Source organism: Echeneis naucrates, chromosome 8 (genome assembly GCF_900963305.1).
Source record: "Echeneis naucrates chromosome 8, fEcheNa1.1, whole genome shotgun sequence".
NCBI classification, from domain to species: Eukaryota; Metazoa; Chordata; class Actinopteri; order Carangiformes; family Echeneidae; genus Echeneis; species Echeneis naucrates.
Window position 1 is genome coordinate 1671848 of NC_042518.1, and position 21918 is coordinate 1693765.

Below are 21918 nucleotides of genomic sequence, written 5' to 3' on the forward strand. Positions count from 1 at the left end.
CTGAGATATCGGCCCACACCGGGGGAGAGCTGGAGCCGCCAGCTGCCCTCTGAAGGGCAATCTCATAAACCTGAAGTGGAGCTGTACATTCCAAGCATTTTCAAAATCTGTTCTCCATCTCCTGACCACTTAAATGTGGCCTTGATAGTGGATGAAATAAAAAGGTCAAAGAAAGGTGGAGAGGAGAATTTGTCCAAAAAAAAGCCACTACAGTTAGCGTGCAGGGAGAGTTCATCCGGCTCATAAATGAGCAATGCTTTTCTTTTTGATAATAAACTTGTGTAAATACTGAAGACCTTGAATTAGTGCTGAGAAACATAGAAGTATTAACAATTCCAGAGATCAAGTGGTCAACTGTGTATTAATTTAAATAAATCCTAACAGCAGGAGGAGGTCTTTAAAATAACACAGGACATTGTGTGATGTGAAAAAACTTCGGCTCCGTTCGTACATTAAAACGAGTTGTTATGTTATGATGGATGGCGTGACGCCACCAAGTAGGATATACAACAGTGTTTTCAAGCTTTGACTGCAAATTTGCTGTTGCCTTATTTGGAGAAGACGGAGGAGAGAGGAGTGAAGCTGACCTGCTCGTTGCTCTTTTAAATGAGACCATCATTTAAAAAACTGAGATGTTTTCACGTTTGTCTGGAGACAGCATTTGCCATAAACCAAAATTTAACCCTTAAACATCTCTCTAAAGAAGCTGTGTGTGAAAGTGTCACAGCATTGACACAAATAAAAACAGATGAATGTGCTCAACCAGAGACAAACATCCAGCTGTTCAGAATTTCTATTAAAAATTATATAGTCAGCTTTGACTGTTCCAAAAAATCTTTAAATCTCTAAATTCCCATCACTGTTGCTCATAAAGCCTGAGTCATGTCTTCCTGGCTTGGACACCCACCCTCCGCTCCGATGACTTCACACCATTCACCCTTTGAATGTGACAGTCTTCTACAGCAAACACAAGCTGGCTGGACGATTCAGACCTCTTCTCTGTGGGTGTTTGGACCAAATGACCGACACAGAGCTGTGTGCACTTATGAGTCACGAAAGGGATTCATCCTTATGTGTTTTTAACTTAATGTGGTGCACATCACTGAGTGGGGTGAGACATTTTACATGTTGCTTGCTTGTTCTCTCGCGACAAGGAGAAATAATGAGTCACAGTGGGAAAAAAAATCCTTCAAGTTTAACATTTTCAGTCTGGGAATTAAAAAAAACCTGCTGACACATTCGTGCTCTCTGACTGCTTTAAAAAAAATAAAACATGGTCATACATTTTTAATATGTCATTTCCTTTTTGCCTGATCTGTGGACAGAGGTGTTTGGTCACTGTCGGTTTTGTCTTTGGATGGAGATTAAGTTGCTTTCATTTGGGCTCAATCTTATTAAAACACTGCAGGGCCTCGGGACAGAGCGGGCCTTCTGCACAAAGTCATTTGGTTTGTTGTTTATTCAGTAAAACACGCAAGTAAGCACAATATACCCCTCCAAAATAAAGCCATTTTATCCGGGGCCATCTACTGCCTTAACAGCAAGTAACGATGCAGGTGGTGCCCATCACTTTAGGTGATGATGTGCTTTAGCGGTGCGTGCAGAGTTATCAAACAGATTTGCAATAAATTTAATTAGCACCAAGTTATAGCCAAAGTGCTCGGGGGGGCCTGGAGCTGTTGCCAATTTAGCCTGGCTGAGTGGCATTATTTTCTGTTTGTTCAGCCTCAGTGGCTTTCCCTTTTCTGACTTCTGCTTTTGTTCATTGCACAAAAAAATACAAAAGAAAAGTTGTAATAAGGGATTTTTTTTCAGTCCTGGACTTTCTGAGCTGATAATTTAGAGGCTTAATAGCTACATAAAGAACTAACCTTAGATGAGATGAATATATTTCTGAGTACAGAGCAGGTCAGGTCTAGACCTCCATCCTTTTTAGCACCGCCTTCTCCTCCTAATGTGCTTTCTTCTCTTTAAGAAAACAAGATGGCCGTCGGCTAAATTACAAACCGGAGGCTGACACAACGGGTGACGTCACGGCTGCCTGACACTTGAGAGAGACGCATAGATGGAAAGATAGTGTACTTTTTTTTGTTTCAGTTTGTCACGGAGCTGTTTGTCTGCTCAGAGTCTGTCTCGGCTTTCCTGTCCATCTCACCAAAACATACACTCAGTGACTTGATATTGTCCAGTTACATCCAAAGCTCTCCCCCAGCTCACATTTAGTGTTCGGAAGTGCAGTCAAAACTGTAAATTATTTCTGATTTGAAAATGATGATACTTCAAATGTGGCAGACAGAAGATGTTTTTAGACCATCTGGATTGGTGACCAACCGGCTAACTGCCTACTGCGTCCATTTCCCTCCAAAGTTCTGCTAAAATAGCGTCACCCTGCTGCAGAGTCAGAAAAGCAGCACAGATCCTGCAGTTCAGCTCTCCTGATACGTTCCCTCCGTTGTGGGTGATGGTGGCGGAGGAGGGTGGAGGCAGGGTGACACCAGAGTGAAACATTACACTGTTGAATCTGGGACACCATACTGGGGCACTTAGCAAACGAGCTGATCCCTGGAGCAGGGATCTGGAGACCGACCGGATAAAAGTAGGAGGAACAGCGTTGCACCACGGAATTATCTCCGGACAAAAAAACCTTGCGTCTCTGGCAGAAGATGATAATTTGCATCTCAATTTTGAGGCAGTGCTGAGTAGGCTTATGGGACTGGAGCGTGAGGGAGAGGAGAACTCATCCAGGGCCTCGCTCTTAATTCTCTGTATATTTCCTTATGTTGAGGGGGACGCTTCAGATTTTTAATACCACTGAAATAATGACAATGACATTTTCCGTTGAGCTTCATGAAAGCAGCGTTGCCTACCGTGGTTGGTGTGAACTGGTGTGTAATGATTCTTCAAGGTCCTCACTGGCGTCTCGTCTTTGGGTGACCCATCCATGGCGGCGATGTCTTCATGTTCGTACTGAGATGCTTGAATTGGTCCTTGTTGCCTCAAAATATCTGCCAGGGCTCTGAAAGGAAGACACAAATAGGGGAGGGAAAAAAGATGTAATTTTCCTCCCTTCAACAATCCCTCCCCAAAGGTCCTCATTTATTCAGCTACACCTCCAATTTGAATCATTGAGGTTTGGAGCGAGGTAAATCTTAATTACAACCACAGTCGTGAGGGAGGTTTATTTTCAGTCGGGAGCCAGGGGAAGAATAGACACATTCTATTATTTGTCCTGGACGGGAGCTCAAGGCCAATCTATTAAGAGTCAACTTGGTGTCTCTTCTTTCAAGCCAAAAAATAGAAGCAATGTTTCACCAAAATCGTTTCCAACTTTTGGTGACTCTAATGCGTCAAGTGTGTCTGAGCGGGCGCTTCATTTTCTTAAAGGAAAGGAAAGGACCATTTAACTGTGTCAATGTCAACCTAAAGCAACCACACAGTCCACTTTTGTATAACTCTGTGACTTTGGGAAATATCCGGTATATTAATAGCATTTCCCTTCCAGGATGAGCACACTTAAGCCGTTTCTTTTTCACAGACAGAGGCGACCTGATTTTACATTGTCCTAGTTGGCTGCTACGTCGTGTGCAACAGGAATATATAGTCTGTAGGAACGGGCCCGACTTTTGGAAGTTGCTTTAATAAGATGGGACGACTTTGGCAAAGGAAATGAAACCGCGCTTCAGTACTTCTGTTAAAATATATGGAAATTGCAAGAGAGTGTTGGTCACAAATGATTGTAATCCTATTTGAGCCAAAAAAATCCAGTTTTTGTGTTATTTGATATTAGTATTGGAAAAAAAATCATTAAAAGGAAGCTGTTAAGTCTTGGCATATTTTAGACAATGTATCGCCTCCAGTGACAGCGGGAACATTTCAAAATCGATCCAAAGCCTGAATGAAATGTTTGGATGCTTGTAGATTGAAAAATAATCAGTGGGCCAAGAATCGAACCCTGGAGAGTCCCTCATTTAAAGCAGAGTCTATAAAACTGGAGGTGGACTGAAAAGTGGAGCCAATTCTGAAGAGACACAAATTGGTAAATGTTTTAGTAAAAATATGAAATATTTGGAGCAAAATAGAGCATAAAGCAGAGCAGGACAGAAGAACAGCTTAAAGGACCTTTCTGAAAGGAGAAATCTGGTCATATTCTCAATTTTTCTTTCAAATCCTGTATATAAGGATAAACCAAACAGCAAATTCTTTCTCCAAATAAATATTGTGTGAAAAGCCAAAGTCTGGTATGATACTGTGTGGCTTTCTGCACCACAGAGATCCCTAACTGTCCAAAAACTGTTGCACAGGATAACATTGTGCTGCATCACCACCAACACACTAAAAAAAGGATTTTTCACTCAATCCCTAACAGAGCTGCTCATTCCAGAAGCAGGATGGTCCATGAATCCGTGGCCAGCAATAGTTTCCAACAATTGTAGATTTTTCTCCTGTGTGAGCTAAAAACTGCAGCGTCCAGCTGCTAAAGGAAATAAAAGTTAAATGAAATTGAGCTCGACAGTCACAGAGAGGCTGGCAGAGTTATAAAGTACTGAGAGATGAACCAACACGTAATTTTTTACTGTACAACTGATAATATTGGCCCTAAAGACTTTTGTCTTCCTCTCTCTCCTTTTTGCAATTAACTTATTCCGCTGCTGTTTTTGCCAACTCGCAGTCATCTTGCCTTTCAACTCAATCTCTTGGTCTTGCAATCAGAGACCAAAGCATCACTCTCACCACCTCGCTGGCATAAATTGCATCTCTGTTTGCTCTGGAGAAGGGGATCGATACGGCCTGTTCAAATCATTGGCTTCAGCTCTCACTCGGCCTTTCTTGTGTTTTGGTGAAGGTCACGGACCGAACAGCAAAGATCTGCCAACAGCTCAGTATTCTGCTCACACCGGCTCCCTCAGCTGCAGAGGTAAGAGTCGAAATCACTTAAGAGAGGCGCCGGAAATTAACAAAGAAGCGGCACACTTTCAAGGAGCAGGCCATTTTGCCAATATAAAGCTAATCCCATGTTCCACTACTTCTTCTTGGTCACGGCTGTCACTGCGAATGTCTGCCGCCAACCTCTGAGGTCTATTCCAGCAGACATCATAATGACTGCTCAATCCACCAAATGGCTGGTGAGAATAAACAAATCATAAAAAAAGAGAAAAGAAACAACACTGTTGGGCGGCTCCTCCATTTAATCGCCCCCTCTCTCTCAACTCTCATGGCCACCGCTCATATTGAAAAGATGGCGTGGGTCAGACACCCCATGGCGGGAACATAAACTTCACCATCTTGTCATTTCCCAGAGCATAGATGGGGAAATAAAAGTACTGCGTCATGAAATTGGTTGTTCTTTACTAACGCTGCGTTCCGAAATCTCACGGGTCCATATGGATATTAGAAGCTGACAGAGCCAACCTCTGCAAAGACACTTAAAGAAATCACTGCAGCTTAAATCCGAATATAACTGATTTACTGAAAGCACTCTTAATTTTTATAGAGACCTTGTCACTGCGTCTCTCAGAAAATGTCAAGGGAGATTACTCTGCTTTCTCAAAACAGCAGGCACCGAAGTTTCATGACTGAGATCAATTATCTTCATATCATTAAATCAACCATCCGAGCACTGTTGACTTCATCTATGACGTGATTTAAGTGGGCCCTAACCCCGAAAAAACCCTGTTGGTCCCTTTCTACGCTTCTCATCCTTTACTGAAGCAGGTGATGAGAGAATCCCAGAGTGCATTGCACCAAAAGCAGGAAGTAGATGTTGTGGAGGTTATCATTACAATCTCATGTTTTTGGCCTCCACTTCTTCTGCATTGGATGATACACGACTGGATAAAACTGGATCAAACAAGCAAATCCAAAGTCGGGCTGCACAATTAATCGTAATCACAACACGGCCGAGTGTGACAAAATGTGACGCAGTATTGTTGTACACTGTTCAGGTTGACAAATCAACAACTCCAGACACAAGAGAGATCCAGCATACGTAGAAAAACCAGCGAGGCTGCAGGCCTGTGGACTGTAGGAGGAACGTGGAGAACCTTGAGCTCTCCAGCTGATCTCACAGTTTGTGAATATCATCCGCAGTGCTGGAAGAGAAAATCGTTTTCGCACCAGCAAAACAATTTCATGCATTTTTTAAATCTTTAACCTGCAATCGTGACGAATGTCTTTCATCACAACATGCTGTCAACACAACTTCTCAAATATCACCCTTAAAGATGATGATGATCATCTGATCTAAACTGGTCTTCCATAAGCAACAGACACTCTCTTTTATCTCTGATTTTGGTCTCTACCAACTGCTGGAGGTATTTTCTCCACAGCCTTTTCACCAGGTGGTGTCTGACTGGTTTTAGAAATAATGTGTACAACAACAACAGATATTTGTAGCTTTTCCACTCAAACCAGCTGCTGAAAAGGACAACATGAGATCACCTGAGAACCAAAACAAAGCTGTGCGAGAACAAACCAAGTTAGACGCCGACTCTCCGACGACCCTTTTCACATCCAGAGAGTCACGTCGCCCTTTTAGGATACTGATTATGCTGCTTTAACTTTGTGGCAGAAGTATTAAATATGCAGTTACTGATGAACTGGCTGACTATTGTCTTTTCTATTTTTAGAAAATCACAGAGAATATTGAAGAAATAAGCTTAAATCTCTGTCTTTTTTTTTTTTAATAATGAAAAGCAAAGGAAGCCATGAAATTATCTTTTGGAGAAGTGGAACCGTCCAATAATTGGCATTTTTGGTTGAGGTATGACAAACAGCAAATCAGTTATCAAAATTCTTGTGGATTAATTTGGTGTCAATCAAGTAGTTGATGAATTCACTCAATAATTTCACCCCCAGTTAAACAATTTATCGGCCTTTTTAAAGGCTCTGATGACATCAGGCTTCCTTCTACCGGCTCAGCATGAACATCATTTTCTCATCAAACAGTATTGAATATGTTCACATGGGAGATTCATGTCCAGCATTCATGTTGCTCTCGCTCTCTCTCTCTCGCTCTCTGTGTCTCTGGGCGGGTCTTGGCTGGTAAAATGCACCAATCAGAGTTTAACAGCGTTAAAACGGAAGTCTTGGGGCTGTTTGGCTTCTGTTGATCAAATCTGGTTAAAGCACAGACGCAGAAAGAATCCATCGTCATTTATAAAGTCCAACGCTGAGAAACTGGGCTCACGTTTCACTTTGACTGTCTGCTCCTGCACCGTGTGTCGGGTAAAACAAACTCTCCACCATCATGCAGCTCATCAGGACACTCTGTAATCCCCAATCTGATCGCTTCAGGCAGAAAAAGGGAGTGAGTGACTGTGTCGAAGGTGTTTGCTTCAGGACACAAAAACAGAAAAACAGCAGTTTGTTGCGTAAAATAATTACGACACAAAGATAGCTGGCAACATTAACAAGTCATCTGGTGTTGTGATGGCGGAAAGGGAAAAAAATGCAACCTGAGGACACCATGCAGCCGTTTGCTCAGCTGGTGGCTGAATTGGCTGCAGGATGTGTTCTCTTTTTTTTATGTTTCTTTAATGTTCATTGAGCATTTGGATGACCATTACTGCTGCCTGGAGGATTTCAACAATATTGTCATTGTTGAGGACACAACTCCCATCACTGTGAACGTGATCACTCATAATGGCTTTCAGTGGCATTTGCTTTATCCCCCGAGGTTGAACTGACGTAAAATACCACCTACTGCCCCCCCCCCCGCACCGCCACTCCCACCCTGCTAACACCCCACCACCCTCCTCCTCCATCCTGGGACTGACACAGAGCAGTGGATATCAGAGAAAGGCATACAGTCTTGACGTTTTCTGACAAGGAAGCTCAGGGGTTCGGGGATTTGTTGGGGGGGGGGGGGGGGGGGGGGGGATCTGGATGTCTGATACTGAAGCTGTAAGTTCTGTAAATCTCAATGAATCAGCTGAGTCACCAGACCAGCACGGCCCGATCTATGTACATGGATATCCTCTTTAAAGCTGCTGGATTGGACTGACAGGCTGGGGGGGGGCAGGGGGTGTCAGACTGTAGATACTTCAAGATTTTCCCTCCATTTGAGTACAATCTGACTACTACACATCACTGAAATGATAAGGCAGCATTACAGTGAGCAGGGAGATTTTTTTTTGTTTTGTTTTTTTTTTGGGGGGGGGGGGGGGGGCACATGGGTGGAGATTCACGCCCAGTTCATCCTTTCACAGTGTAAATTCACAGAAGGAATGTCTTACCTGTGCACATTCATTTCCTGAGGAGGCTTGGTGGCTTTATCGTAGGCAACTTTAGCAGAAATCCCAATGGCAATGATGAGCGCTATGACCCCGCAGGTGATGTACACCGTGGTGTTGGTCCGGTCCAGCTCCGGGTCATAGGTGTCCCCGGTGGGCGCCGGTGAAGGGGGCTGGGTTTTGATCCAGTCCGGGGTGTTGTAGTTGTTGCAGCTCTTCTGCTCCAGCCGCTTCCCCCGGTCCGCGCAGCAGAAGCGCAGGAAGCAGCTGCCGCAGCAGAACCGGTGGTCGGTGTTGTTGCAGGCGAACTCTTTGTCGTACTGGCCGCTCACGTCGTAGTAGCCCAGGCAGGTGTCGTGCTGCACGACGCCGATGGAGGGAGGCTGCAGCTGGGTGATCTTCCCCGGGACGGCCGCCACCGCCGGGACCGCAGTGGTGCTGCCGTTGACCTCCTTCACCTTTGGCTGCCTCCTCGGCGGGGTTTTGCTCTTTTTGTTGGCGGTGGCGGCGCACAGGACATTCAGCGGGTCTAAGTAAATCAAAAGAAGCAGAAGGTGCTTTATCCCCATCATTTGAGGACGCGCTGGTGTTTGTTCTTTGGCCCCCACACTCTTCACGTCTGCTTTCTCTCTCTCTGAATATCACTCTCCCACTTCTTACCGAGTGGAGCTTCTTGCGGGTTTCTTCATCTCGGGGACTCCTTTACGTGCCAAGCTCTCACTCACTCTGGACGCGGACTCTTGGCAGCTCTCGGCGCATCTTCACACTTTGTTGTCATCCAGTAAAGAGCCTGAATTGGCTGTGGACGGACCTGACTGACCCCTTTTTCTGAGATTTCGGCGGCGGGAGACGCTGATAAAGACTCCGAGGGGGAAAATCTGCCTGTTCTTCAGCATGAGCGGCCGATGTCGGGTGGAAGGTCGAGCCTCGTGGTTGCACTGTGAGAAAAGAGACGTGTTCAGATGGCTTCAGTGTGGAAATCTGGCTGAAGCTTCGCGCCAACAATCAACAATAAACTTCAAAAAACAATCTGGACGAGCGATAATTGGACCTTCAGCACCACGGACAGCGCCCAAGTTTCCAATTAATGTCAGCGTCAGAAAAAGTGAATGAATTCGATCTCATATATTTTTAAGAGTTATATTTTCACTTAAAACATGAAAAAAAAAGGCTCATTTAACTTAAGACGTCTGTCTTCGTTAATTTCACATCAGTGAAAAATCATTTGAGTCATAAACTTTCCTGAACAGAAAAGGAGCATTAAATTCTATTTTTTTATCTGATGGGAGAAAACAGAAGAGATGATGATGAGGATGATGAAGGAGACTTACCGGGTAAACGGTGGACAGTAACGGGGTTGTTTCAGCCACTGCCACCGAATCAAATAGCCTCAGCAACACAAGAGGCAAGACCTCTCTCTCCCTCTCTCTCTCCTCTCCGGCCCGCCTCCCGCCACCTCTACCTCTCTCTTTCTCTCTCCCTCTCTTTCGTCGACCCCCCCTCAGCAATCCTCCACCCACGTCACCCATTCAGGTACCTCAGTTCATTATCAATCGGTACCCCTCCCCACCACCACCACCACCACCACCCTCCTCTTCTTGGGCCATGTTGCCTCCAGGCTTCAGGAAGGAGAGAAAACATTAAGATTGCAGAGTATTAGAAGTTTGTCTGCAGGAGGAGAAGCTGCTGGAGGTGGATGTTCACGCATCAGCGCGCGCACAAGCTGCATCCACTCACAAGACACCAAGTCACCAATCACGTCCTGTGTTTGCAGTGTGCAGTCTGCCTTGTGTAATTGCCTCCGTGTGTGTGTGTGTGTGTGTGTGTGTGTGTGTGTTCAGGGAATGTGAAAACATGCCTCTGCTGGTTTACTCTAGAATTATAAATCAAATGCCATGTCAGTGCAGCAGGAGGGGTGTGTGTGTGTGTGTGTGTGTAGGGGGGGGGGCAGTGAAATTAAATAAAATGTGAGCATTCCAAGTAAAAGTGAAGTTTTAACAAATACAGAAACAGTTTTAATTCCACACAGAAATCTAACTGGTTACTATTTCTTCTGAACGATCAGAATCAGGATCTGGTTTATTCCCCAGGAGGTTTTTCAAAGTAAAAGGAATTAGTTATTATGCATAAAACCTTTTTGTTTGTTTGTTTGTTTTTGCTTTTATGAATTTAAGATAATTTGAAATAAAAGTCAAATATTTGAGTAAAAGTTCTATAAGTGGATTTCATATTTAGAGATTTTGATCACCCTCAACAATTCTTTTCACATTCAGTAATTGCTAATTAAAATCAGATTGTGTTGAAGTGTATAGGGAAATGTCCCTCCTCCTCAGTTTATGTTTTCCTGAGTTTCAGTCTGAAATACAACATGATTTTTAAATAATTTTTTAAATGATGCTCTATTTAGTGGGAAAGGGGAGGGTTTAGGGGGCGGGACTACCGTGTGACTGACAGACTGTACCATCCAATCAGGATGGAGCACAGATCAGGTGGGATCCACCTTCTCCTCCAATGGTAGTTACTTCTGGTTTCAGTAAACAAGATGGCCGACAGACGCATTACAACCTGAAACACCATCATGCGTTGACTTTTACAAGGTTGTTACAAGGAGAAATATCTGGAGCACCGGCACTTAAGGGGATTTATAATGCTCTTTTTTTACTATTATTTTTTGATTGGTGCTTTAATTGTATTCATAAATGTGATTTAATCTGGTTAAATCTGGCCACACCAGATGGTGTAAATCACCACATTAAAACACCCAGACAGGTAATTTGACAGCAAGAGGAAGCCACATCAAATTGACTTTCAAATACTTTGCTGTCATTGCTGAACTCCACTGTCCTCATCCACTCGGTTATTATCCGGTGTGTCAAAGCTCATCCATCTGGTGTCCGGACTAAACCCAATGCCAAGATTTATTTGTTTTAGCCAGCTTGAGGGCTATTTGATCAAGGTGAATGCAGTTTGACCAAGGTCTGCTGTTATTACTTTTATAGCAGAGATGTTTAACGAAGCCCCCGCCGGGATAAGGTGCCTATATTTATTGGGATCCTCTGCAACGTTTGAAGTTATTGCATCAATCCTAAACATCCAAACTGTCCTTCTATATCAATGTATTCTCAATTACACCATAAGACTTGTTAGGCTCAATTACAATTCAAACCCAAGATGCACAACGCTAGTTTTACTGTTTGTTTTATATATTATGACAACATGTAGTGGGCGCAGTTCCCCTTTCATCCTCTAAATATGGCCACAAAAAATAACAACAATAATCATGACAGAAACATAAAAACGTTCTCTATCAGCGTGTTGCAGGTCTTCATCAGGCTGCCTTACGTAAAATATTCCAACTTTGGACTTTTATGTCTTAAAAGGCTGCAACATTTCCCAGAATTTCCTAAAAATATGGTTTGGGGTCTCTGGAAGCTCTGAGTCTGAATCACCATTTTAAAAAGAACACTGTGCTGTTCAGTGTGAACTCTTCCAGGCTTGGCAATGGACAATTTGCCCGTTCAGGTGTTTCATCTTGCTTCAACAAACAAGGCAGATTTCGTGATATCCTCTTACTGTCAGTGCTCATCTGGCTTTTTCTCTCCATCACCATCCGCCCTTTTACATGCTGTGTGCTGCTGCAACAGGAATTACACTCCGAGCACTGCGGGGCTGCATGATTCCTACAAAACATTCCAACAAGATGCAAGATGATACTAAAGGCATTTTTACTCCCTGAAATTACATTTGTGATTGTTTGTTTTTCTAAATTGTTGTAAAATTTGAGCTAATTTTACCCCCTCAGGTCCTAAAAATGATTAATTTCAGTCTTGGAAAGCGAAATTTGATTGTGCTTCCTTGAATTACTTCTATTAAACATACAAGTTAGCTGTAGCAGAGTTTGTCATTCAAAAACGACATCACTCTCAGCTTTTGTTGCTAAGCGACACTTGGTGGTTGTAGCGATGACAATGGGAGCGATAAGAAAAAAATACGAGTGACAAAGGTGACAAAATCCACATCAGGAGGAGATCGGTGTTCCTTTCCCTCGTGAAAGCAGCAGTTTGTTGTTGTTCTTCTTCTTCTTCTCGTAACCATGGCAACGAAGGTTGTCTAGTGTTGAGGAAGTTTTTTCCGTTAAACAAACTGAAAAGGTTCCTCTCCAGGTGACACTGTGCTTTTCCACTCTTTGTGCTGGATAATGGCAATGCATCTGTCCCAACTCATTAGTCGCCCGAACCTCTTCATCTCTGCCGATTTCACACCCCGGACAGAGAGAAAGGAAGTAGTGGCCTTTAATTGCCCACCCTCACTTTACACCGGCCACGCAGCCCCCCCCCGGCCCTTGAATGGAAAAGTGGGATCAGCTCCACAGCGCCCCTGACAGATAATACGACGAGGAGACGAGAGAAAAAAAGTTGCACGGAGCTTTTGATGAATGTCTTTCCACGCTGGATGATCTGGAAGACAGCATTTGCAAATTGGCCCTCCATTCCTCTGCCACTCAGAATGGCACATCACATGGCGTGTTGAGCACAAAGGGAAGAGGGATTGTTAAACAGCTCCGAGTGCGCCAGCCTCAGCAAAAGGCAATGAAAGGTAACGGCGGGGTCGACATTGGCCAAAGAATAATGAGACCAAATTTCCAGAGAAGAATGAAATAATGAAAGAGATCGTGAACTCAGAGTCAGATTTTTTTTTACCAAAGAGCGCAAAAACATTCCACTGGGAAAGTAATGCAGCTCTCTGCACAACAGGCAGAAAGCTCTTGAAAGCACTTGCTTTGAAATTGTCACGTTGACTAGTATCACGGTTGTTTGCCCCACATTCTCGCTGGAGTATCTCGTTGGTCTATATTTTGTCTTTCAATCAGGGATTTTTTATGTGGGTCTTGATTTGGCTTAGCTCAGAGCACCAACCAAAATGTCTGCCCCAGTTCTGGCACAGAGGGGAATTGCTCTCCTCTGACATCGGCCCCGTTCAAGGGTCCGTTCTGTCGCCTTTGTTAAGGAGCCAGGCAGCTTCAACACGTTTCAAAGGCTCAACACGCCGCCTCTTGACTCAGAGCGGCGCCACATAACATCCAGCACGTAGACCTGCAGAGACATCCGAGTCAGCGACATGCAGACCTGCTTGGCTGCCTAGAAAATTAAAAGGTATCAGCACCTGACAAAGAAGATGAAAAATTTTGGTTTAAGGCCAAATAAATAAAATGCTGATTTCTATTTAATTGGAAGGAGAATTTATTTTTTGGCTGTTTGAGAAAATCGAGCTACTTAATTTTCCAATTCTTTGTTCCAAGTAAATTATTATTTAACAGTAAATCAGTCCTTTGTCTCCCATCAAAGCCAAATTCTAATTCCAAAGAGAGCTTCCCAGATTTTGAATGGTGATTAAAAAAAATTGATTTACAAACCCCAAAAGGACAATCTTAAAGCATTTTGATAAATGATGAACAAACTCATATTCCATTCATTAAGATTAGGCATGTAATGATCAGAAAATATTTTTCAAGAGGTCATTTGAACTCGTCGACAAAAACTGAGGCCCCTAAAAGCTGCCAAAAACAAGTTGCGCGCTTTAAGGTTGCTAGGCAACAGTGGCAGCTCTTTGGGACGCCGTAAGAGCAGTAACGGAGGGACACACCTTCAGCTTCTCCTTGTTTGTTGTTGTTACTGTCGACCATCTTTCCTAAACCTAACCGAGCCTAACAGATGGTTACTATGGTAACCATGGCGAAGGGAGGAGGGAAGTTGTGGAGCTTAGTCAGCAGGTTTATTATTATTGTTGTAGATCATCTCATGTCGGGCAGCTAATTTCTTATTTTAAACCAAACCACCAATTTTTCCTGAACTGAACCGAGAGGCAGCTCTGATTGGCCGTTAGGGTCACTCCTTCCTGTCGTGGGACGGCGTCACCAACCTTGGGGTAAACTCGGTGAGCCGTTGGTTTGTCGATTCATCCTTTTGTTGGGCTTCTTTAATTTGCTTCTCAGTGACGCTCCTCTTTGCTCTGTGACGCATATAAAGAGATTATAAACTGCTCTGAAACTTCTCACTTGGACCTCAGTGGCCGGCTGAGTCGCACCTTGAAGAATACCTAATGAATACCTAAAGAAGTTAAAGCGGGGTCGAGGGAAATTAAAACTATTTTGCACATTTTTGTTGGTCTTAAATGTGAGTTTCTGAGATGTTGCAGTAAAAGCAGGGTATGAACTCAGAGTGCAGAAGCACAGTGTGAGAGGGAAGGAGAGAAAATTGCTGAGATTTTCTCAGAGGAGGATCAGTGATTGCACAGTAAATATCAAGACAGAAAGTGGAGGAGCCAACTGTGTGTGTGTGTGTCTGTGTCGTACCATCACAGGTGTTTTGTGACAAGCAAACACACTTTTATGAGGAGACATCTGGCCGTCAGACTTTTTACAGAGTGAGCTCTCCAAGTTTTAAGAGGAACGTTGTAACACGTTGATTTATTCCTGAGTGTGAGGAAACTGAGCTGAGCTGGATGATGATCGGGGGGGTTAGGAGGACTAGATTAGAGAGAGCAAACTCCAGATTACGGTGCATTTGTCTTATTTAGCTGAGATTGTGGTTGCTAAACTCATTCCACCTTCTGCTCCAGTCCAACTTTAAACTGAGTGCTGGGGCTCCTCTTCAAGAGGAGCTTCAGTTTGCTGTAATGAATAAAATGAACGACGACGACGACTCCTGTAGGTTTTGTTTTATTCCTTTTTTTTTTAAATGCCAATAACACCTTCCATAATAAGTGGCTGCCTTTATCATGCTGGAGGGAAATGCACAGTAAGGACAAGAAGACAATGGCCCTGCTGGCAGTTTGCTGGAGGTCACATTATACGGCCAATCATTGCTTCATTTGTTCTCGTTAAGTGTGCTGTAATTGTAACGGCAGCTCAGGGGCGGTGTTCATGAATGACACCCATGTGTGGCCAGCGTGGTGGATTATTTCTGTTCCTCAGGCTTGACAGTGCAGGGAGGATTACTGCTGATCGTCTCCTAGTTGTTGTTGTTGCTATTGCTGTCGTCGCCTTTGTTGCCGCTGCTGTTGTTGTCTTCGTTGTCAGTTGACTCCATTTTGCAGGTGAGACGCACCAGTAAACACAGCCTGCAGGGTGAGTGGAGAGTTGTGCCTTTGACAAAGTCCATTCTGTTGGCGGCCTCCAATCAATAAACAGCCTCGGCAGCATCCATCTGCACAATCTGCACGAGTGTGCGTGTGTGTGTGTGTGTGTGTGTGTGTGTGCGTTGTGTTGAGCTGAGAAGGAAAAAAAAAACAAAAAAAACGTGTAAAACAAGCCACATCTTTTTCCAATCTGATCTCACCGTCTCGAGGAGGAGCAGATGGGAGGGGGTTGGGGTGGAAGGGGCTTAAAAACCAAAAACAACAGCATAAAATTCTGTCTCTCCTTTCCAGGGCTTGATCCCTCCGCTCCTTCGTGCCCCCCCTACCCGACCCAAGAGGGAAGTTGTTAAATTGTAGCTGCATACTAACAACCTCCTCTGAATCAATTACCATTTGGATATAAATGTCACAGCTTTGGAAACTGTCACCGGGCAGAGACTGAAAAGAAGCCGAGGTTTATTAAGGATGGCAGAGATGCTGATGGTTTCAGAAACACACATTTTCACAGAAGAATACAACATTTTTAAATGAAACTATCATCTTACACGTGGATATGTGCTGCGGAGGCAAACCCGTGTCTGGTGTGCTCGATTTCTCCACCAACGCAGTTAAAACCAAGTCTGCTTTGTGTAAAAGGAAAAATAAAAATCACAGAAACATAATTATAAAACTTAAAAGGTGAGGCGGCACAGACATCCACAGACTCTACAGATGACCTTCGATCCTGGAACGTTCTGCTTTGCATGAAACCGAAACAGGGAAAGTTTTCATGTCAGCTGCAGCTTCAAGGAAAGTAATAAGGCCGAGTGATTGAAATGTCAATATTGCATTTATTTTTAATAACCTGTAGGCAATAAGGACTTGACGTTTATTATGAGGAGAGGAATCTTTTAAGCCGCTCGCCTCACACGGTAGGCGGACGGTGTTTGTTCGAAGAAGAAGGACGGTGTTCAGCCTGAGAGAAGCCGCAGTCATCTGCACAACCTCAGACCTTTTATTAAAGGTCACATGTTCAACTCTCCCGTCTTTCATTTTGAAGTATTGTGACCCAGCAGAACACATAGTTGTGGTTTTAAGATCCGGGTGTGTATTTTCACACTTCCTCCCTTGGTCAGTCAGCCAATCAGAAATCGGCTTTAAGGAATCAAGCCGACATGGAAGTTTCACGATTTTCCATGAAGTTACCTATAAATCCTGCAGGACTTGGACAGTGGGCGGGGCCTGGGGGAGTGGCTAAGGGTGGTGACTGTGTTGCTGTGACATCACAACGTTACATAAATCCTGAGTCTTTAAGACCTGATTTATGATCAAAGACAATGAGGAGGTAAACCTTTACAGACCAGCAGGGAACCTTTAAAGAGCCTTTAGAGACAAACTGTGGAGGTTTTCGTACTATTTGTCAAAGAGAAAATGGCCTTAAGACTCCTAATGGACTGATACTTTTTTTAAATGTATCAGTCCATTAAGACTAAAACTTTTTTTATGGTTTACAATGAAGAAGGACAAAGACCAACCATTTCTCCACTAATTTATGTTTTAATGCTGTTATTTTCATTACCAGTGTGCGTGTGTGGACCTGAAATAAGACAGATGTGTCTCCAGGTGAATCCTTAGTTGACGTACCTAAACTGAGCCGTCTGATATGGCGAAGGATTGGCCTCTCGTAGCTTCTGCAGTCGGGGCCCGTGGCGTGGCAAGCTGGACGCTCAGTAAAACTGTCTCATCATTTTGTGCTTCTGCTTTCAAAACACCGATGGAGGATCTGGTGACAGCAGAGTGAAGAAAGTGATGTAACCGATAAGATAATGCGTCAACTTAATAGACTGTGCAAACACACACGCACACACAGACACACACACAGGCTCACAGGGTGAAACCAACACCATCCCTGCTGGTTTGGTAACGAGCAGCTCAGGACTGAAGAAACTGAGATGGAGATGATTACGACATGACTTCGCCGTTTGCTGCTCAGCCACACTGCATGTCTTAATGTACGTTTTGGGAGATGATCTGTGACTGTCACTGCCCCAACACAGTCGCCTCTGCCACCTCCGCTGCCGCTCGTGGGATTGTCAGAAGCCCCGACTCCATCCAGCATTCATTTGTCAGTCAGCTCACCGTCCTCTGCTGCCGCAGTTCAGAGCTCAAACAACTGGAGTCTGAAGCTGCGTCTCAATTCATCCTTCAGAAGGTTGTGATGGAGATTCCCAAAGCGCCTGGGAGATAAAAGATCCGCCTGTCGGATCACCCTTTGGCTGGAGGAGAAGGTGGATCTGACCTGCCCTCTAAACCGACCACCTTTTAAAAAAAATGAGCATCATGTTGTGTTGAAGACTGAGCTGATAAATCAGAGAGGAGGGGGGACATTTTCCCATAATATCTGTAAAACCTCATTTCTGTTCTCTCAGTGAGGACGCAGCTCTGTCAGATAAAGGAAGTTAAAATCCTCCCTAGTCCAGATTGTTGGATCCCTTTTCGGCCTTTGGATGTTTGAGAAGGAAACAGTAAACATGTCATTCTTTACAACACAGAAATGTCACATCTTTTAGTGACTTCACTCGTCCAAGCGGCCGCTGGAGTGCGTTGGTGTTGTTCGTCAGCATCGATAGCTCCAGTTTTAAATGGGAATTTCTTCTCCAGAGCTTAATGAAGACATCAACAGAAACACACTCATGGCATCGAACAGAACACACTTTGAAAGAAGGCAGCAACAACCCTCTGCAGTACACAACAGAAGCTCAAAGTGAACTTTGAACATGTGTCAACACTGAAAAAAACCAAGAGCTCTTTTCTCCAAACTCAGTTACAGCTCACGCCCTGCAGAGCTACGAGTGTTTCTGCTCTCTCCCTTCCTCTCTTATTGTTTTTAAACTGAATTTTAACTTGTGTGTGTGTGTGTGTGTGTGTGTGTCTCCAAGGGCAATTGAAACCCAATCTGCTTATTTTACACACACACACAAACACACAGTAAGTACAAATATTGAATTGCGCATATTGCAGAAGGTGGAGGGGAAAAAAAGCATGAAGGCAAAAGAACAAAAAAGAACGAGGAGACTTAAATGGGCTGAACTTTTGGAGTCGAAAACGTCCACACCTTCCACTTCTGCTGAGCATGTGTCAGTTAGCCGGCGGTCGCAGCAGGAAGCACAAAGACGACGCCCGCCATAAGATAATGACTGATTGGGTCACAACTGGCTGCCTGCGGCGGAGGGTGAGATATAAGACAGGATCGCTGGCCCCGGCCTGCAGTGAACTTTGCTTAATTTTGCCCACTTAACGGTCTGACGCCACCTGCCAGTCGGCCTTTATCACCTCCATCACATCCACTTAATCAGAAGTGCTGGTGTAGGACTCCCTCTAATCGGTCCAATTAGACTTTAGGGCCTCGTCTTCCAGTCGGATGTCTTCTCAGTTCTGGAAACTCTTTTGGCGGCGGGCCAGCGAAAGCTTTCAGGGGACGACCTTGAGCGATTTTTTTTATATTCTGCGTCACCTTTATTTAACAATGGAGGTCAATTAAGAACAAATTGTGACTCATGATGACAGCTGAGATAAATGCATCATAAAAAACACACATGCAGCAGAAAAGGGCGCTCGGTGATACTTTGATATTTCCTTCTGCCATGCTGACTGAAGACTCATCGCCGGCTGTGTCATCCCATCTATAAAGCCTCCATCACAGGCTTCAGTCAGAGAGACAGGCCTGTGAAATCCATCTGACTACACATCAGATGTGTTTGTGTGTGTGTATTTTAACACACTGCAACGTGACAACTCTGCAGAAACATTAAAATTTTGTTATAAACCGTTTGTGCTGATTTAAGATCTCGGGAGACGCAGAGCGGTGATTACCTCAAACATCTGGATTGACTTCAGTACGTTTATGAGTTTATGAGTTTCTATTTTTGCTGCATGGACAAAAAATAAACACAAAAAGGACCCAAAAAAAAAAAAAGGAGAGAGAGAACTTCACATCTTTATATACAACTGTAGCCACAAGTTCAACACAGGACCTACCAGAAGGGATCCAGGGAAGGAAACCAGCGGACCCCAGGGCCAGGGGTCAGGGGTCAGGGATTACTGAAATCTGGACCGTCCAATTTCAGACAAATTATAATCCAAAGAAGAGAATCAACTCGTTCCTGTGACCTTGTAATAGTTTTTGACATTTGGGATTTCTGAAACATGTTCAATCTCAGGATCATCACGGCAAATCTGACGGCACTATCCATCACAGCCAGCTGTAATTACCTGCATATAGATCACTGTCACATGAAAAGGGCCATTTAGGGGAGCCCTGCGTGTGAATGGAAAACATTCAATCAAAATGCCACAGGCGACACGGAGCCGCCGCCAACAGGGCTGATTGAACAAGAACCCTGAACCAGGACATCCCGTGCTGATCCCAGGTGGGCCAACGATCACAAACAGGTCCGTTTCCTTTTTTTCCTTCCTGTATTGGAGCAGTTTGTTTCTGCTGCTAACGTCCCCAGTGGGAGGTCATGAGGCCAAAAACAAACGTCCCTCAGATAGAAGCAAAGACTTGATTTTAATATGACAAATTTCAAGAGGACAGTTTTGAGTTTTCTACGGAGCTATTATTAGCAGTTTTAAAATTTTGAAGACGAGTTTATAACACGTCTACAATGAAGTTTAAATTTCAAAAACAACCCAAGACACACAAATCAACGGGACATCTGTCCCATCTTACTGAACACAGATGGGAGGAATCTAACCACTGACCCATCAGTAGAAATGCTACTGTCCCCCCTGAGCCACCGCCACTCTGTTTGAAGTCAGAGTAGAATGGATCTGCTGTTGAGATTAGATGGAGTCATGATCCCAAAGTCTGAGTAAAAAAGATCAACCTTCTGGTTTATTTGTTAAAAGCAGCTGTTTTCTTTGGTCTGGATCAAATTACCTTAACTGTGCTGAAGCTTTTTTTTGGATACCTGACGGTTTAAACTTTTCATCAGTAACGATTAAAAGAATCTGAGGAAGATGAGTCGCAGATCAACATCACTTAGAAACCATGACACCAAATGATTAAAGCCGAGGTTTTGATAAAAGAAGTCAAGCTGATGACGTCGCCAACTGTTGTGGACTCACTAAATTTTTTTTAAACACACAATCTCAACAGCAGGAAACAAAAAGGACTACATGCCTGAAACACAGAGAGGACGTATAATATAAACAGTCAAGTGAGGCGGGGAGCAAAGATTGAAGGTTATCGTGCTGAATGTGGTCGAATATAAAAGGAGTTAATAAAAAGCCATTTCACAGACTAACACTGCAGACAATGAATTAGTGAAGGAAAAGCCCCCCCTCTCAATGAGAACAGAGTAAAACGTCCAGGGGAGTGAAACGACCCGCCACTTCATTTAGAGATAATTGATTTAGATCTTCAGATACTGACGGACACAGATCACAATCAGCTGCAACGCAATCCTGGATTTCAAGACAAGCAGGCAGTCTGGCTTCTTTTATGTTTTCCGTTTTTAAGTGATTTCAGAGATATTCAGGAGCTGAGTATAACTGCACCAATAATTTCAAGAATAATTCAAAAAAATGGGAATTAGGTGATCAACAAGGAGAGTGAATATGTTTTCAAACAAGAGTTTTCAGTTTGGGGGGTTTTTAATCAAATTGTAAAATATTCTTAAGCACCATTCTGTTTGTATGGAGTTTTAATGCTCCTAAAATGTTTAATTCATCTTTAGTAGAAAATGTTTATGTCTTCTTATGTGGCTGCTAAAATGGTTGCAAATATAATATTTATTTATGTCAGTGCAGTGCAGTGAGAGGTGTCAGTCTATTGGGATGTTGTACAGCAGGTTTGTTTTTTCAATGACAGACAAGCCCGGCCTTAATCTGTGTGTGTCATTATTTGGTTATTTTGAAGGTAATGGGCAAAAATGGCAATTTCATCTTTTTACGACAATACTACAACACAATAAATTGCACAAGAAAATGTCCTTATCCAGCTTCCTTTCCTAGATGCAGTGAGATAGAAGGCAAAATAAATTTCACATGTGGAAAAAGTCCTCTAACAGATTACACTCAAGCATAAACACGGCACGTTTGCTTGGAGAGTGCAGAGATATATTTTCACCGTATCTGGAAGCAGATGCATCCACTTTTTTTTTTTTTTTTTTGCCCTTCTATTAGCACCTCTCAGGCAAATAAATGCTGTAAACTCAAACCGTATTGATTATACGTTTGTTATTGCCCCCGAGCAAAAATACCCAGGAGGGTGTTCTTCCCCGGGATTATGGCTATGATGTCGGTGCAGCACCAAAGCACCCATAATCACCGAGAACATCCTGAAGGTTACAGCAGCTTTAGTACAATGGCTGCCTGCAAAAAGTCTATGAGCACTCTGGAAAGTTTGCTCCCAAGTCATAAACATAAAAATTTTATAAATAAAATATAGTGGAAAGTGAACATGATTCTAAAATAGGAGGTCAGAGAGCACATCCCAGGGGGGGCATAATTCTTTAAATGTGTTGTTTAAATCAGCATAATGACAACGGGGTGATTTTTTTTTTAA

General features: G+C 43.6%; 1 protein-coding gene across 3 annotated transcripts in view; it reads right to left on the minus strand.

Annotated features, from left to right (window-relative positions):
• Positions 1-8800, minus strand: part of LOC115047972 (shisa family member 6) — a 52909-nt gene extending 44109 nt beyond the window's left edge. For 2 of the 3 annotated variants that reach the window (XM_029509243.1, XM_029509244.1), the window contains exons 1-3: positions 8235-8800; positions 2868-3016; positions 2645-2653 (exon numbers count right to left, since the gene is read on the minus strand). In XM_029509243.1, coding sequence (XP_029365103.1) covers positions 2645-2653; positions 2868-3016; positions 8235-8800 — 724 coding nt within the window. The remainder of the gene's footprint in view (positions 1-2644; positions 2654-2867; positions 3017-8234) is intronic. The other variant, XM_029509245.1, reaches the window with a different exon arrangement.
• Between the last annotated feature and the right edge of the window lie 13118 nt (positions 8801-21918).